Source organism: Paramisgurnus dabryanus, chromosome 17, assembly GCF_030506205.2.
Source record: "Paramisgurnus dabryanus chromosome 17, PD_genome_1.1, whole genome shotgun sequence".
In the NCBI taxonomy this organism is placed as follows: Eukaryota; Metazoa; Chordata; class Actinopteri; order Cypriniformes; family Cobitidae; genus Paramisgurnus; species Paramisgurnus dabryanus.
The window spans coordinates 8898911-8917496 of record NC_133353.1 but is presented as its reverse complement, the minus strand read 5'-3'; the positions used below and the strand labels follow the sequence as shown (position 1 = coordinate 8917496).

The following is an 18586-nucleotide window of genomic DNA, read 5'->3' as shown; positions in this document are numbered from 1 at the left end:
GAGTAATAATCAATACAGCCAAAGTTTCATGGTTGAATCTTACAAATTCTGTTTTGTGTTTTATCCCAACAAGCGAATGATGAAATAAAAATACTTTAAAATTGCATGAAGGAAAGCAGGAGTGATTTTCATTAGATTCTCACTTCTGTAATGTTTTACTCTATCACATGCATGAGTGCATGCATGCACGTGCTTGTGTGTGCATATATTTATGCGTGTAGGCTGTTGTACCTGCTATGGTATACTTCAATGGCTTTTTTCTGCCTCTTCTGCAGTTTTATGTAACAGTTCTGCAGTGTTTTAGTGCTACACACACACAAGCTGAGCTCACAACACCACTACACAGAATCTTTAAAGAATCATGCATTAATAGATCGCCATAATCTAACTGTTAGATTAAATACACTAAATTATACTACTAATATTTAAACGAATATTTTGGATGCATGTTGGTTATTAGTCTTAACAAAATATAAACAATTGACTTGGTAAAAGCAAAAACTTCACATGCATCATTTCTAATTGTTTTGTGATTTTTACATTCATGTTATTTTGTTATATTACTGCATTTTTGTAACATTCATTTACTGGACCTACAGATCAGTGACCTGCCATGCAAACATCTGCATTTCCACTGTTTTACTTTAGAGATTCAAAAAACTCACAAAGATTCAAGTTAAACTTTTATGAACACATCAAGACAGCAATAATGAACAATTTAAAATCCTATGTCACACAATACAATGAAATTGGCAATAAATGTTTTGGTAGAGCATATGATAAATGAGAACGATCCTGCTGGTGCGATCCTGTGCTGGTTCCTGCTTATAAAACTTACAAAATTCAGCAGGCAAACATTGATTTGCTACACAAAGTTTCAACAGTCTGTCAATAGTATAAAAAATTAAAGGCAATTGACAGTCAACGCTGTAAGTTAAGGAGTGCATTGGTTTTCAATACTGAAGACACTGTTAATGTTTGTTGTGCAAACTATAAATTCAATTTGCAATTCCTGACAAACCTACATTGTACAAACAATGCATTTACGCTGAGAAACGCTTATCCTGAGACCTTGTACTGTATGTGAAACACTCTCGCATTTATGTGACTATGGAAACTTTTACATATGCATCATGTTTGGATGATAGCGGAAAGTCTTCATGTTCGTTATATAAATATTCGCTGAAGACAGGTTAACAAGTGCAGATACAGGAATGTCAAACATGAAAACATCAAGGCAGTAAATAAAAAACAAAAAGGAAACTGTGGAAGGAACTTCATAGATGAATCTCACAAAACAAGAATACCTAATTTCGCGTGCACACCGACTAGCAATTTAATGGAAGCTTGGTGATTTCTGGCGACACAAGCAACCGTTGGTGGCAGGAAGTGGGCGTGTCCAGCAAGTAAAGTTCAACTTAATGCAAATGACGAGCGACTTTCCGGAGCGACAACCAATAAGAGGGAAGCGGGAGTGGTGTTCATGTTATCCATCTTTTGGCAAATACTTAGAGGATGGTAACTTATATTTATAAAACTTTATAGTTGTTACTAGGACAACCAGATTTAGGAACGCCTCCTAGCGTCCTCATTAAAAGAGACTAGCGACACACAGCGACAAAGTCACTGGCGGTGTGCACGAACAGTAAATCTATAAGTAATAGTAAATGTTGTATTTCGTATTAAGAAAATTAACGTGGCTTTTTAAATATAAATTAAGCACCCACCATTTTCATTTTTGTTATCATTGTAATATATTATTTATACAACATTATATAGTAATTTTATAAAACAATACAATATATTACAGTAAAGAAATACTAAAGTTCAGGCAGTACGTCATAATGTAGAAACACAGGGGAAATGTGCTTAAATGTTAAGGAAAATGTGACAATGCACAAAATTACGATATTTAGATGTTGTTTGAGTAAATTATGACCTAAATGTTCTTGACAGCACTTGTGAGATTCACCTTAAAATATTGTAAACATGCTTGTACATTTTGACAACAGCATTTAAAAGATCCAAAAATTCACCATATTTTCTGTTCATACAAAATCAAAATTCTGTTTATATTAAAACCATCAGATCATACATGATGGTCTATCAACATTTGGCACCAGACCTCTGTCAATAACTTCAAGCGACACAAAACAAACACAATCACACGAGGAAGCAGATAAAAGCATCAAACAGACAATTCACGTTCTGTACGTACGGCGCACGTAAAGCTGGCATCGCTTTGCATATCCGGTAAATATGGACATTTCCTCTCTTTTTGATGAAAAGTGAATCGGTGTACGGTGTAGCATTAGGTGTCCTCTGAAGCGTTTGGCCCCTGTGGTTTACGTTTTCTCACTGAGCTCTCTGCTGCCCCCGCTGGTGAAGGTTGATCACTGCCACTGACTGCTGTATCGGATGAAAGACCCTCTTCCTCAGTAGACTCCTCACCTCTCTCGCTCTCATTGTCCAGATCAGATGTGCGTTTCTCCTCCGTGACCAAATCGTCCACCTCCTCCTCGGACATTTCATCCTTTAAAATCACAACTGCAGACACACAAGAGATTGTTGGGGGTAACGCATTAAGTAAAGTGCATTATATAATATTACTTTTCTGAAGTAATGAGTAAAGTAACGCATTACTTATTAAATGTACACATTGATATACAGGTTACTTTTTAAAAAAAGTAATGCAAGTTACTTTTTTAGTTTAATTAATTCTATAAAAAATATGTACTGTATTAAACTAAATGTAGTCACCTGTGTGGGAACAGTTTGAGTCAGAAACTGAGATGGCAGAGTTTGATATTTTTTTGTTACTTTCTATGAAAAGACTTTCTTTGATTATTCAAAATACCCAAAATATTTCTCAGAGTCAGTCACTGTTCATTATCCACATTATAACAGTGTGGATTGCATGTTAATGTGTTTATTTTGTTAAGGTGGTCCTTACCTTTCTTGTCTTGTCTGTGCTTTGGTCTCGACGGCCAAATGCAGTCAGCGATCAGAACAAGCATCTAATAGAGATATTCAACATTAGTCTTAGAAAGTTATAAGTTTACTTTTAAAGTATATGTGAAAACCGCCCACTGTAAAGAGCCACAGAATCGACAACTGTTACACAACTCACAGTTGTATAATCCATCAGCTTCTTGATTTCAATATGCATTATATAATTCATTCTGGTGTATGTGATGGAGCATCTCTCTACTGTTCATGTTCAGCATCGTGAGCTTTTACAGTACAGGAAGTCAAGTGTACTTTGCTGGTGTAGATCTGTACCACCAGAGATCCAACCACAGAAAAACTAATGCATTAAATACTTTTATGCAGAGCAAAGCATATCGTTCAGTGCTGGGAAAACTAATAATACAATAAAAATGTAAAAATGATGTTTCTTGACTTACCAGGCCGAGAATCAGTCCCATAAAGAGAGTAACGATGGCAAATATTACATATGAGCCCCATGAAGGAATTCCCAGCGTGTTGGTCAGATATGTGTGGATTTGCTGTCAAATTAACAAAAACATTTAGAAATATACCATGTTTAAATTGTTCTGTTTTCCTTAAATAAGCTAAATATAATAAATATACAGTAGTCTGGATTTGGAAAAAGTGTTTTAGAGTCAAATATTGTTTAATCATTTAAGCCAAAACTATAAAAGATTCAAACATTTCTTACTCTGATCCACACTGACAAGCGGAATAGATGAGCTGTTCCTGACATTCTGTAAAACAATAAAACCACAATTTACAATTTTTAATCGTTAAATATAAAACATCTCTTACCCTGAATACAACATTTCATTTAAAGAGCTCAGATGCAAAAGCCGCTAAATGCCATCTCTGTTAAAAATGAGTACGTGCTATATGTTCATCAAATACTTTCATGTCAAATCTGCTTGAGTCCGGCCTAAAGTCTTTCGGAAATACGGCTTTGTTGGCAGAATACATTAAGTGCCACCGCAATTTTTCAGTAAAGTCCTCTTAAAAGTCCCCATAAACCAGAAGTTGTGATCGTGTTGTGACGTATTTCTGATTGAAACAGAGTGTCCAAAGAAGTGTTTTTTTTTTTTTTGACAAAAAAGCATGCAATTAGAGGGTTTTGCAGCAAAGATTTGTTAAATATCAATGAAATGACTATGAAAGTGACATTTGTGAAAATAAGGCAGTTCAATTACTGACTAATAACCTTTTCATTGCCATTAAAGTGAAATTACTGAACCTAATTACAAGAGCCTAATAAAAAATGTATTTACAAGAAAACATGTCAGATGCACTTAGAGGGTTTTGCATCTAAACAGATTTTCATTAATGTAATGCATGTTTAACAGTAGAACACTAATACTAATATGTTTTATATACTTAACAATATAAATAATAAACAAATAATTAATGTCATTATTGTTTTTACATTAAAATATAACTTTTTTCTTTCTTTCAATTTTGGGATGATCTATGGAAGTGTTCTTCAACAATTCTGCCATATGCTTTATTTATGGAAAGAACAACTTCCTCTTTCATAACTATTTCAAGATAAGACCACATTGGCAGGTTATCAGAGAGAAAAGGTTTACGGCATTAATATTCATTATAAAATAGGGCATATTTACAGTAGAGAAGATGGTGACCTCCATCCTGGCACAGGTTCAACTGACGCCCACTTTCTCTCTGCAACATATGCTTGAAGATCCTCGATGGTCCGTGAAGAAACATATTTCCGGAAACTTCCATCTTTAGCACTGCAGATGAGTAGGTGAGAACCGATAAAACTCTGCATCATGCATATTAAAAAACAATATTTATAACTAATGTAAAAGCCATATATGGTGTTATTCTTATTTGTACACTAGGTGGAGTATTGAAAATGTCTAAAATAGGTAAAGAGGAAATTCTGCACAGGTCCGGGTAATGAGCAGACCAGTTTTGACCGTGAGATTGGCGCATGGTATTGGATTGGAAAGCCATATGTAAGATCTGTATGAATTTGTGACTTTGTAAACTCTTTAATATTTAAACCATATGTGAATAAATGAAATATAAAACGTGAGTGTCAAGATATGGACATAGTTATTGGTGCACGAGTCATACAGCATTTGCCCACAACCTCTGTGAGTGACTTATTGGCAGTCACCGCAACAACTAATATATTTGAATAATACAGTAAAAGAAACTGCACCACAAAAAAATGATTTCTTATATAAAAAAATAAGACATGAAATGACATTTCATGGGTTATTTATCAGGAGTGTTTTGCTATAGCACCTGAGGGAATTCATCTTCACAGACATCATATGAGGACTTACTGAAATATAGTGGGCAGTGTTGTAACCAGAAACCTCCCACTCAAACCTGCAGAACACAAGAGAAATACGATGATACATAAATCCATATAGGACAGACAAAAAAACCAACAATCCCCTCCTCGGCATAAGAATGCGGTAAACTCTCTATAGCTGAAGTGTAATCAGAGTAAAGGCCTGACAGCTTTCTGACAGTCAGATACAGTAAGAGGCGTTTTCACTTCAGCAGCTCTGAAATCTCCAAAGAAGAGCTTCACATTCTGTCATTTTAAAAGTCGAAACGGCTGTAATGGTCCAAGACGAGTTAAAAATCTTTAACAGACACTGATTTAGACATACATCAGCAGATTAAATGCAAAGACAATCTCTGCCTGACTTTAAAGTGTCCTTCTGGATATTGATATTACTAATAAATTGGGCTATGAATCTGTAGGTAGACAGTGAAACAGTTTGATTCAAAAATGACTTTTGCTAATTCATACATGAAACAGAAAATGGTGTGCAATTATAATAATATGTTGTTGAGTTAGTATGAGAGATGAAGTATGTAAAGAATGTATTGTGCATGTGCAAACTAAATCCAACATGTGCAACACTGCCACAGGGTTATAGAGGAGCACTGTAGTAATTAAAGGTTTAACATTTTCTAATTTTAGTTTTGTAAATCAATTACTGACCAAAACAAATCATTTACAATGGATGAATACGATTTAGATTGATGCCGGATTTATAATTAATGCAAATCATTATTACTCCTTCCTACTAATAAATCATTTCACCGCATTATAATGTCACTGAGTGCAAATACAAAAAGCATGGGTGTGACCTGGATCTTGTCAAGCGTGAACATGCTAATAACCTTAGAAAGACAAAGTTACAGAATGACGTATTGGGCAGTGATCGAATCCTGTAGTGTCTGAGGAGATTTGTGCTGATTCTGAGCTTTATCTACAGATGAAAATAACACAGATCCTCAGGGCTGGACTCTTGCGACATGGGCCAGTAAACAATTACCCATAACACCCTAGCAACCACATAGCAATCATTCAGGACATCCTAGCAACCACACAGGAATGCCTTGGCATCCCTTAACACTTTAGCATTGTGGCAGCAAATTTTGCATGGCGAAACAAAACATCTTGTTCCAATTAAAGTCCTACTGGAATAGATTTGATCTGTGTCACATGACTTATCTTTAAAAAGAGACTGACAACAGTGCAAACATTTCTGTAGTGTTCAGTTTTATGGGATATGCTAAAGAATCCATTGACAGTCTTCTGTTATCAGGCCACATAGATAAAACAATTATTTTTAAAGGGGACATATCATGAAAATCTGACTTGTTTGGTTAACATGTTTAAGTGCTATAATTAGGTCCCCAGTGCTTTTATTAACCTAGAAAATGTGAAAATGATCAACCCAGTAACTTAGTTTTGGTAAACCTTTCTTTGCAAGCATGTGAAAAAAATAGCTCATTGAAATCTGGCTCCCCTTGTGATGTCAGAAGGGGATCTTATTATAATAATACCGCCCCTTAATTTGGGCATTGACAGCGCAATTGAGCTCTGAGCCCTTCCCTTTGACAGCATGCTTTCTCTCATTTCCCATATCGATTACAGGTTAATGTGAACTTTTAGTATATTATTAAAAATTATTTAGAGTTGTATGTCTTTAGTTTGTACAATGTTGCTCATGTATTATGATCTTGTTATTGCTTACTAGGCCAAATTAAAGCCCAATTTTTTTAGATTCTTTGTACAGTTTTTTCCACATGAGCCTTCAGGCGAAAATCATAAATCTGAACACTAAGAGAAGTGATTTACAATCCGAGGTGAAAAATGCGAAAGAATATCAAGTTTTTAGAGTGATCTAATATTACACATAGTTGCAAACTGTGTCAACCTTAAGCAAAATGAAATTAACCCTGGAGAAACCAAGAACCCTTTTCTTAGCAGCAATTAACAATGACCAAATTTGACCCGTGGGTTCTCCAGGGTTAAGTAAAACATTATCATAAGTAACTATAAGTAAGTAATGGTCAAACCTGGTTGTTGTGTAACATCAACTCTTCCCACTGATATACCCAGATTTTCACTTTGACTGCCAAGATTCTCCCAGTCATTCTGTAAATGTTGACACGCTGGGCACCATGGGGCATAACTGCAACAAAAGTTACATTTATAATTTTACAAAAATAGATCAGAACCTGGCATAGCAAGCAGAGTCTCAAATAAACGTGCAGCGAGTCCTGTGTGAATGTGGGCGTTAACTTTAATGCTGATCATAGGCCATTATCATCATCATCATCATATTATTATTATTATTAAAAAATAAACAAATATATTTCTACAGTTAATGCCTAAAACGATCATTTCCAAAAATTTTTTTAAAAACATTGCAAATCTCGACAGTAACACATTACATTTCCGATGATAAACCACACAGCATTCGCGTCGCGTCACACCATCATCATCATATCTTACACTTAAATGATACATTGTTGCAGTTTAATAACGCGACGCGGCACATCAAAGCGTCATGAAATCACGCGCTGTGTTAATCCCACCATTCACACAATACAACATATGGATCATATACGCACAATTTAATCATCCACTCTCCCTCCAGAACCTGGGTCCAGTTCGCGTCTGCCACTGTCACGACATTATCACCGCCAACGTGCGCGTTCACACGACACACATACAGCAGTAAAACAGATAAGATCCAGCGTACATTTATGCCAGATTTCTGCATGTCAATGCGTCTCTGTCCCGCCATATTGAACCCGGAACACATGATTTAAAACAAGCAGGAAATACAGCAGCGCGTCTTAAAGCGGAACACACCAAATATTACCTCCATACACTATATACTGCACTCATCTATCTATCTATCTATCTATCTATCTATCTATCTATCTATCTATCTATCTATCTATCTATCTATCTATCTATCTATCTATCTATCTATCTATCTATCTATCTATCTATCTATCCGATTATTAATTCATAAATTTTATCCTATTTATTTATTCACATATTCATCCATTACATACATACATTTATAGATTTATCCATTCATAGAATTGTTTATGCAACCATCCATCCATTTATATATTGTTCATTCTTCATCCATCTATTCATATGGCATATATATGATGCATGTCTTACTGTCTTAAAAATTAAGCCTAGTCATAGAAAAGTGTTATTTTGGGCTGTTATTTAATCCGGCCCACACAGTATAGATTTTTATGGCATTACGTTACTGACTCTATATGTGGGCTCTGTACAGAAACCTTATATAACACATAAAGTGCAGAAACCTGTGCTATAGCTTTTGAGATATCAAATATGATTTCTGTGATTGATATAAGCTGTTATAAATCACACTTTTCAAACTGTAGGTCAATAACAAACAAATTCATTATGGAAAATCTGCTCCTGAAACATTTACATGTTCTTTAGTCAATAGTTAATTAGAACTTTATCATTTTTTAAAATGTGACTTTGCAAAAATTTAACAAAATGTGATTTTGATTCATAACAGGCCTATATATTTGTGACCATAAAGGGTTTTTACATTTATTTTTTAATGATCAACTGATCATTGGCCAAATTTGCAGTAAAGCAAATTATATTTTTTCCAGTTCAAATACCGTAGTTAAAAACACAACACAAACCAATTTCCCTGTTGTATATGTTTTAATTTCTAGCATTAACATAATTGTTTTCTTTGCAGTGGTTTTATGAAATGTTGAATATAATGGCAAAGATACACGCGTGTATCCAGCAGCAGGGGAGAGACGCGCGCTAGGAGGCGCTGGATCTCAGTGCGCAAATGAGTCAGTCAATGTGTGCGGAGGTCGTCCAGTCTCTCTCCATCATTTATGATCGCTGTTTCCTCCGATCACTCCTGCCATCCTGAGCGACAAAACTGCGACATTCAGTCCAGTGAAAGATCATGCACAACATTCACTCATGTTCCCGGGGCTCCTAAATGCCCAACCGCGTGCGTAAAGGCTTTCCATTCACCAGAATTGTTTGGCTGTCACTCCGTGCGCTCTGCTTCGGAGAAGAAAGAAAGAAACTCTGATTTTTTTAAGCTGCTTTGGGGTTAAATGTTGAAGCTGGATGGCTGGAGCTCAGCCTGGCGTTCACGCGCTTCAGCTCAAGCCGGTGTGCGTTTCGGAGAGTCTGAAGCGAGGCAGTAGATTTATGAAATGGGATGAGGTAAGTGTGTGTCTGTTTGTGTGTCTCTGCGGTCGTTTGGTGTCTTTTAAGTCACATAATGCATACACTTGATGCTTCTGCAGTGAGGTGCTGCATTGCTCGTGGGTTTAGTTTGTTGGATTAGATCTGGTTACATTTCCCCCAGTTCAAACATCGAGCTAAACAAACACTGGAGAGCCGCGCCAACACGCGTTTGATTGATTTTTTCATCGATGTCAGCTGGTGTTTATAGAGAAACGCACTTACAAAGATCAGCTTTGGGTTCCCAAGTCCACCAACGTCTTCGAGCACCACAAACAACGTCGGGAGAGGATTTGTGCTGTCGTGTTGCAGTGGCTTTTGGAAATGACATCAGGTTACTTTCTGTGCAGTAATGTATCAGTCCTGCTGCTTACCAGAAACCTGATTGCGCAAATGGACACGATCATTTCAAATGTGTTGTGTATTATGAGACCATGAGAGCTTTAAAAGAGGCAGACATGGAGACTGAGTGTGTCGCATTGAATCTTGCCATGAGCGCATTATTGTCTCACTGTAGCTGATGTTAGTGTGTCACCTGTTGGATGAGAGAGTTCCTCAACACCCCAAGAAGGAAAAACTCGCTGCTGGGTATGAGATCAGATTAAAGGTCCATCAGTAAGGGTTTTTTTTTTATAAACTGAGACTTCTGGTCCCTGACAATCTTTAATGTTTTTTAAAAAAAAAATAACATGTCAAAATTGACTAAAGCAAAACGTTTGCTGATGTTGGCATTTCTTGGGTTCTTTTCTTTCATCAAGAACCTTAACATCCGCAGAATCTGTCTTGTGCACAAAAGGTTCTTTGTAGTGAAAAAGGTTTTTATTAAACTACTAAAAGATGACTCAATCCTGCTGTGCTTCGTGCATTGCATTGCATTGCATTGCATTGCTGTGAAATACGATCTTTAGCATTATTATATTTAAAGATGAAGTTTAATAGAGAGATTAATGAATATATACTTGAGTATTTAATGTTTCCCCTATTTCTTTAAAGACTGCAGCACTCCAGCAGGATCTGAGAATGTTCTCAATGGATGTGGAGAAATCTGACCTTTTGTACAAAGTAGTTAACATGCTTAATGTCACCAATATGCTTAGTGACCTAGTAATGGGTTTGCTTTTCATTTTACATCAGAGAGTTATACATTTTCAAAACCCTTTAAACAACTCTCAGATTCTTCATCTGGTTTCAGACAGTTTGCTGTATATTAGTTGTGTTTTTCACAAGCTGTCATCGCTTTAAATAAATGCCGTAGATCGTGGAGAGGTCTGAATAATGTGATGTCCCTTTACAGCTTTACCATAAGCTTATGCTGAAAATGTCGATGTTTTAAAGCGTTTCTCAGCAAATAAAACTGGATATGTTGGCCTGTTGCTATGGTTACTTTCATGCTTTAAATCACTGTCTTTTTGCCTGCCTTACATTAGCTAAGACACGCTCAGCCGCCCAACTCAGACGTGCAGTAAGAATGCAGGCAGACCCACGCATGATCTAAAATAACACAATCAATTACAGATCTCTTTACAAAGAGCCCGCTGCTGTCCTGCGTCTCGCTTGAGGGGAAAATGCTACCTTTCTTTATCAGACATTAGCCTGTTCTTTATAGACGGCACGGCCGTGTCACCAGGGCTGCAGTTTCAGCTTTTACAGTATATGTGGTGTTTTGGATTCATTTTAGGCTGCAAGAATATTGTGACTTCCACCTGTGGGGAATTTATGAGCCAAAATGATTGGTACTAATATAGGACTCTTATGCAACGTGTGAGTCAAACCTTCATAAAGATCATATAGCGAGAAACGTTTTAAAGTCTTTCTAGTGCCAGACAGAATTACTTTTATTCCTTCTTTAGAAAGCGTTGCTTTACAGACTATTTAGATTCTGTAACTTCATATAAATATACTTGTATTATAAGCAAGTGCTGCAATTAGTTTTTATTAAACAAATAATTTTCATTTTTCTCCTCAGGATTCTTCTACAGTGACCCCAGTGACATTGCGTGTCGATCCGCAGGGCTTCTTCCTTTACTGGACGGATCAGAATAAGGTAAAATCATTTTAAGGCTTGCAACACAGATCAATGTATAGCAATTATAAAAATCTATAATAATCTATTATTTGAATATGACTTGAGCTGTGGTGTTTGTAAAAACCTTACGTAAGAAGAACATTTCAAGTATGTCCGAGATAGCAGCTGTCAAACAGGTTAAGTGGCCGTGACAGTCGATGTGACAGAAAATCAAGAACATCACACACAATTCATCAAAAACAAAGCAGTTTATTTTATTTAAGGAATGGTGTGACTTTTGAAATCCTTTTAAGCTGAAGTTTACCCGGAGGAAATGATGTAGATGGACTTTATTGTCCAGATGGAGCGCTGACAGCCAACTGCTCACATAGCCTCAGAGTTTGGCTTGTAGAGATGTCCAATTTTTAATCCGGTTTTGGTTTCAGAGCCTGCAAGTCATCAAGCTGTCTGTCTGTCGGTCATATATGTTATTGTGATATATATATATACCTGCTCATTCTTTATGGAGTGTTAGTTTGAAATAGCGTGTAATAGGTTGTGTTGAATGATAATTGCTTTGAAATGATGTGACTGGAGTTGCGTGTGGGTGCAGCGCAGGAAGTCACAACGTATTAAAAAGCCGAATTGTTTCTCTGTGGGAAGCCAGATGGTTATTACAGTCTCATTTCACAAGAATCTATTTGGTAAGATAACATCCAGTTTATTTTACCTTAAGAGAAGCCTTGGAATTTTTAAAAGCATTTTATCTTGTCTAAATCATTGAGCTCTACTAAAGTTGATCTTATCGGTTTTGGGCAAGTGATGTGCTCACCTACCATGACCTTGATTTTGGCTCAAAACACTGCCTGAAATGCATGAACTCTGATGTATTCGCTGAATGAATTTGTCTTTGGCTTGACTCAGATTTCCCATGAAAGTAATTTCCTTTTAAACTGCAGAGTTCTTCATTGGATGTAAATGTTGCAGTGCATTATGGGTATTATGGGTTTCACTGTCTGGCAGAAGTGTAACACCATCAGTGAGGTGCTTCTGTAAGCTGTGAACTTTTCAAGATTTTTCTGTTACGTTCCTAAACAGACAAATGCAATGCTTTTGTAGTTTTTCCTAAATATATTATTGGGAAAATGTTATAGTTTTATAATGCACACAAAGCATGGGTAATAGAAGTCTATAATGTAACTGGGTTCACACCAGATGCGAGTTCAATGATTTGCTCGAGTAGATTACATACAAAGTCAATGCAAAGACACAAGTAATCTAGAGCGAGTGACACAACGCCCCGAGTTTGGTGTGTATGTAGCATAAGTGTAATTGTGACAATCAAAGTGGTTTGCATTTTCCAAATGTTAAGAAACGTTAAGCCTAATTTATACGTCTTGCTCCTTAGCTACAGCCTTATGTTCACCTCTTAAAAAATGTAAAAACGTGTCAATTTTATGCAGACTGCAAGTGATGTGATTGGTCCGCTAGAACCCCTCCCTAGCTCCCAAGTTGAGGAGCGATATTTAACAAAAGACGCTGTCCGTTTTAGGGCTGCTCGGTTATGGAAAAATCATAATCACGAACACAATTACTTAATGACTGTAAAAAATGCATTTATACATGCACACATACAGTTAGGCTTGGGCGGTATCCAAATTTTGATACCGTCAAACCTCCTCCCTATTTTACCTCGGTTTACAGTGAATAATTATAAAATAATGATGTAAGGCTCAGACAGCGTCACCAACCTGTTGGGTTGTGCCTAAACCCTTCAGAAAAGAATACCAAACACTAATACTGAAAAACTAACAAGCATCAATATTATAAACTTTTATTAGCAACAAACAGCAGTTTATAAAAAGTGCAAATACAACAGTCAAACAGAAGTAAATTAAATCAAAAAACATCCAGATTAGTTTTCGCGCTTAGACACGCACACAAATCAATTAAATAAAATCACACCACCCGAACAACTTTTAATAACAAAGACAGCTTATAAAAAAGTGCAAATAGACCCATTCGTGGTGACCTTTTTGGTGCACAATTTGCAAATTGCCTCGTCTGTTTTTTCTGCCTCTCCCTTTTGGTTCGGTCGAAACCCGAAATTGAAAAATGTGGTGCATTCAGAAGTGCATTAATTAAACACATCGTTCAGCTGAACGTGATTCATATTTTAAACACAAGGGCTGGGTATTGGCAAGGGCCTCACGATACGATACATAATACGATACGCTGCATGTTGCGGTACATTGCAATACTTTTTTATGCTTCTTTTTTAAAGCCAAAGTGCTTTCACACGTCAGCTTTGAAAGCTGCATGTGTTTTTAAATTTTCTAAAAAAAATTTAATTTTCTCACTTCCTCTAACTTCTGAGACATTGGCCGACTGGCCGTATATGACAGACAACTGGACAGCGACACATACAGCAGCGGCGGAGGAGGTCGTTTTAGGCACACAGAGGGACTTGATGGGTTTTTAAAAATATCGATAGTAGAGATTGAAATACCGTTACACTATCGCGGAAAATTTATCACAATAGTTATCTGTATCGATATTTTTGCACAGCCCTATTAAACACAATCGCGTGAAATGCATATAACTTTACAAACATAGACAGGATTATTACTTAGTGATCTGACTTATGACAGATGCATGAGAGAGACAGAGACGGAGAGCGATGCCACGAAGCAGCTGAATATATTTTAAATGCAATGGATAGTTTGCCCCCGCTCGCTTGAAATGCATAAAACTGAACAAATACATAAAGAATTATTACTTTGTGCTCGAGAGAGGCGCAGCTGCTTAATGCACTTTAATGCAACAATGAAGAAGTATAAAAGAAACCTGACGCGTACGGTGGAGAGGCTATAGTGTACTACAGGTCTGCCCAAAACTGTAAATTGGGCTTAACTCAAAACTTGATGCATGTTGAGGTTTGAGGGAAATATAACCTTTAACATTTTTCGATGAAACCGCCTCATTTTCTTCTAAATCTATACTCTTATTATTGGTAAGAAATTGTTTCTTTTGTGTCTGTTGGTATCGCCTCTGTTGTTGAGGAACATCTGTGACAAAGCCGATGCTTCGAGTGAATTGAGCTGAAATCTCCAATAAGTCTCTTAAGCTTTGAAGCGATAACTCTTAAGAAATCAAAAGTTTCCCTTGAGGCAGTAATGTGTGTCACTTGATTCTTCACATTTCAAAGCAGACAGTCTACTCAACAGGAAGTGAGGTCACATAAGTTAAGTGTGAATTTAATGTCATATCCTCTTCCTCGTCCATTAGATCAATTAGGACTCAAGCCGCAAACTTTATCATGTCACTTCACTTCTCCGACAAGACGGCGGAAATATCAGATGGCCACACAGTGAATAATGTTAGGATAATATCATCTGAGTGACTCAATGCTTCCAGATGGTATTGAATAAAACGCTGCTAATTGTGATGGACTGTAAGATGTCCTTACACGAGCGGGAAACAATGACATCTCAAATGACATTACAGTTTAATGGTCTTATAAACACTGATGGGTGAATCTTACCAAAACACATTCCTAATCATAAAGCCAATTAAATTTCCATTATGGAAATGGAAAATGGGGAAGATTGTCACGAACATAACTGTTTTCTTGATGATACATTTCTTATTTCCTTCAACTATGACCTGGATATGTATGAGATTAACCCTGAATATGTTTACTTGATAATCTACTGACAAAATCAATGAAATCAGTGAATATAATCCCAACAGTTAAACCTTCAGTCCATAAACGCACAGTGAATTCCAGTACAGGAGCCACTGGCCGATAGTAATATTGTTATGCAAACCAAGTGTCTTTGAATCAATACATGCGAGTCTATATTTAGAAACACTGCAGGCCTGATTGTCTCCAATGAGAAAAACATGGCAGTCACTCACAACCGGCACTATTGAGGTGGATACAGAGTGAATAAAATGCATTTTTTCACTAGACTAACACAAGTTTGATCATATAATCTCAGTGGATTTTCATCCTGCACAGAATCGAGCGTCTGCGCTGACTGACTGCAGAACCTGCGAGCTGATTTCAAGTGGGTCTGGTGCATGTCTTGAAATTGCTTTAACCCGAGTCCCCTTCATAGACCACCGCAATCCCCTGTTGCCATGGAGCTGGTGAAGCTCGCACCGACACACTTGAATTTTCACCGGTAGAGAGAGAGAGAGAGACAGACATGACATGACAAATGCTTTCATTATTCAGACGGCCGTGACCTGTTATTTGCAATTATTGTAAATATCATACGGTCACATTAGAAAGGGAAACTTCTGTTGTTTGTTGTGTTTACCAAGGCGAGGGTCACTGTTACTCTTGCTCATGGTTTGTGATTGATAGTCTTCATGTCGCTCAATTGTTAATGCTTTGCGTTAGCAACGCACATGCCATGGGTTTGATCCGCACATAGTAACTAAACCGATGTTTTGGATGAAAGCATCTGATGAAGGCATTAATGTAAATGTAGTTACAATAAGAAAATTTGCATGCATAACTGTCTTCATTTGCTGATTGTCTAAAATAACCGGGCGAAAACTGTGTTTGAGTATGTGAACTTCACACTAGTTGGCTTGTTGGGTTAATTTAGCCTATTCAACCTTTCAGGTAAGTTCTGTATGCTATGGTTTATCGTTTAAATAAATGATAATATTACTTTAAGGTACAGACATCTATTCAGCTTGCTGTTCTGTCTGCTATTGTTAAGTTGAATAACTCGCCTTTCCAGATTAAATGTCTGTTCTTCGGCTTGGATTTTGTGAAATAATTTTCTAAATAAATTCGATGTATAGTCTACTGCGACTTATATGTGTTATTTCGTCTTGATGCATTTTTGAATGATGCGGCTTATACTCCGGTGCGGCTTATAGTCTGGAAAGTACGTAAATTAAAATGACAATCCTTACATTGTGTGTTATTATGAATGATTATAAAATAAATAAACACATGTTCTTTATATAAATATTCAGATTTTGTATGTCCTCTACTGCAGTACACAAAGGTGATTGTTATTTGAATATTTGATAAGTTGGAACATTTGAGGATACACAAGCTTCTATTATTATCCTCCAATCATTTCCAGTCGTGCATAAATGTGTATAAAGAGCAAATGGCTTTTTCTTTGTTCCAGCACAGCCGCGCCACAAGATCGCCATCAGCTTTAGCTTCGTCTGCAGCTGTCAGAAGTCATATCTGTCATCCTGTGCATTACACACTACAGATGCAAATATTACAGTGGTCCAAATTTACATCATCTCAATAGGAGTGTGTGTGTGTGTGTGTTTGAGAGAGTCATTTGCTTTTTTCTTGTTAATATTTGATCTTTGTGCACCAATGGCTCTATTTAGCTTGCATCTACTTAATTATTGATTCTTAGTTTTTCACAAATGTTTCCTCTGTCAACATTTCCAGTGACGTTCCGAATGGCTTTTGTGGTATTTAAAACCGTATTGATTCATCATGCAATGTGTTAGATTTATATTGAGCTTAAAATAAAATGCATATGCCCCTCCCCTTTTCAGGAAACTGACCTATTGGACATCAGCCACATCAAGGATGCAAGAACAGGAAAATGCACCAAAACTCCAAAGGTAAAACTTGAGTTATAGCAGTCTGTCAAACTGAATAACGGTCAATGTTACCGATGCATTTTGTTAAGTTCTTTAGACACAATGTCATAATGTCTTTGTAAATAGTCCATGTTGGGTTTGTTTAGCATTTTATGTGTTCTGACATGAATGATCACAGCCTTTTGCCTCTTTCTGCTATATCCAAATGTTGCGGTTCATCTTAGAACAGGTTGGTTTAGTTCAACCTTTATCAACCCATCATTAAAAAAGCGTGGGAAAGCTGGTTGTGCTCCACAAGTTAGCGGTAACCAACTGACTTTTCGGTTTCTTTCATTTATAAGTCTGTCCTTGTTTAAAGTAGTTTTGGGCATTAATAAGTCACCGTATTCTGTTTCCCATGCTGTATATAGGTTAATAGCTCTTGTGGGTGATAAGCATCTCTCTATGAGGGTAATGGTCTGTTCAACCTGGTGTGTAATAGCCACAGGCACACAGACACCCATGTACCCATGCTATATCTAGATGAGTCCAGAATCTAAATCTGAAGCCTGAGGGCCAGGGGTCTGTCATGTGAGCTCTTTTCCCACTCAAAGTCACACATTATGTGTCTGAAACATGAGCGAATATCAGTTTTAGTGAAATGTGTTTCAGTAGCTCAAGTGGTAGAGGATTGCATAAGCATCATAATGTGATGGGTTTGATCACACGAATTACATAGTGATAAAAGAAATGTATAGATTAAATAGAAGTCACTTTGAATCTGTAATAATTGTAATAATTTGTTAAATTGTACTCCGATATCTACATAGAAGGTTTGTGGCATGAATAATAATGTTGAGCTCTGCTCTGATTGGCTGTTTCTCCTTCAGTAGCTCTGTGTGTATGTAAACAGATCTTATGTTTGAGTCTGTGTCAGATTTTGAGAAATAATCAATCTTTTGGAGATTGTTAATGGATGTTTCTGAGTGTTAAGTTTGTGTTTTTTTCAGTATGGACCTGCAAAATGTACCTATAATGTCAATAGTAGAACTTCAGACTAAACGCTAGCATTAACTAGCATATAGCATTAACTAGCATATAGCACTTACTCGGTAGTCACAACTTTGTTTTTATCATTGTAACAACATTGTAATTAATTTAATGTTGGGGCGAACATCACGACTGTAACGTCACAGTTGGTGTTATGTTGAGATTGGTCTGTTTTCCAGCGGTCTTTTGCATGCACAAGGTTTACATAAGAAAAAGGAAACAATCATGTTTGAGGCTCATGATGTCATTACCATAAACTCTTATTATTCGCCTAGATAAATACAGTTTTACATTCTACGGCACCTTTAAATGTAAATGTTCAAGAATCCATTGACTAATGTGAATTTTAGGCAGTCGTGCTATTGGAATATCAATTTTGTGGGTTAAAAGCTTTTTGG

At 36.7% G+C, this 18586-nt stretch overlaps 2 protein-coding genes across 4 annotated transcripts in view; one reads left to right on the top strand and one right to left on the bottom strand.

Moving 5' to 3' along the window:
* Positions 1 to 670: 670 nt before the first annotated feature.
* On the bottom strand, positions 671 to 8120 carry tmx4 (thioredoxin-related transmembrane protein 4). Its single transcript, XM_065255065.2, has 8 exons — positions 7906 to 8120; positions 7348 to 7463; positions 5307 to 5352; positions 4614 to 4742; positions 3683 to 3728; positions 3408 to 3509; positions 2954 to 3017; positions 671 to 2547 (listed from the first exon to the last, which is right to left on the bottom strand). Exons 1-8 carry the CDS (start codon positions 8097 to 8099, stop codon positions 2312 to 2314), a joined length of 933 nt encoding a protein of 310 aa, XP_065111137.1. The 5' UTR covers positions 8100 to 8120; the 3' UTR covers positions 671 to 2311.
* A 968-nt stretch (positions 8121 to 9088) lies between these two features.
* plcb1 (phospholipase C beta 1) overlaps positions 9089 to 18586 on the top strand; it is a 47750-nt gene continuing 38252 nt past the window's right edge. Inside the window, exons 1-3 of one of the 3 annotated variants that reach the window (XR_010527891.2) lie at positions 9089 to 9532; positions 11520 to 11597; positions 17112 to 17180. Coding sequence is in view for 2 of the 3 variants with exons in the window: in XM_065255045.2 (XP_065111117.1) it covers positions 9434 to 9532; positions 11520 to 11597; positions 17112 to 17180 (246 nt within the window). In the remaining variant the exon portion in view is untranslated. The remainder of the gene's footprint in view (positions 9533 to 11519; positions 11598 to 17111; positions 17181 to 18586) is intronic. The other 2 variants (XM_065255045.2, XM_065255053.2) reach the window with 2 other exon arrangements.

Bases quoted from the DNA above. Each gene is read 5' to 3' on its own strand.
- tmx4 (XM_065255065.2), bottom strand. From the start codon at position 8,099: ATGTGTTCCGGGTTCAATATGGCGGGACAGAGACGCATTGACATGCAG. The intron at 7,464-7,905 runs GTGCGTATATGA...CTTTTGTTGCAG, and splicing joins GGAGAGTGGATGATTAAATT to TTATGCCCCATGGTGCCCAG. The intron at 5,353-7,347 runs GTTTGACCATTA...TGTGTTCTGCAG, and splicing joins TGATGTTACACAACAACCAG to GTTTGAGTGGGAGGTTTCTG.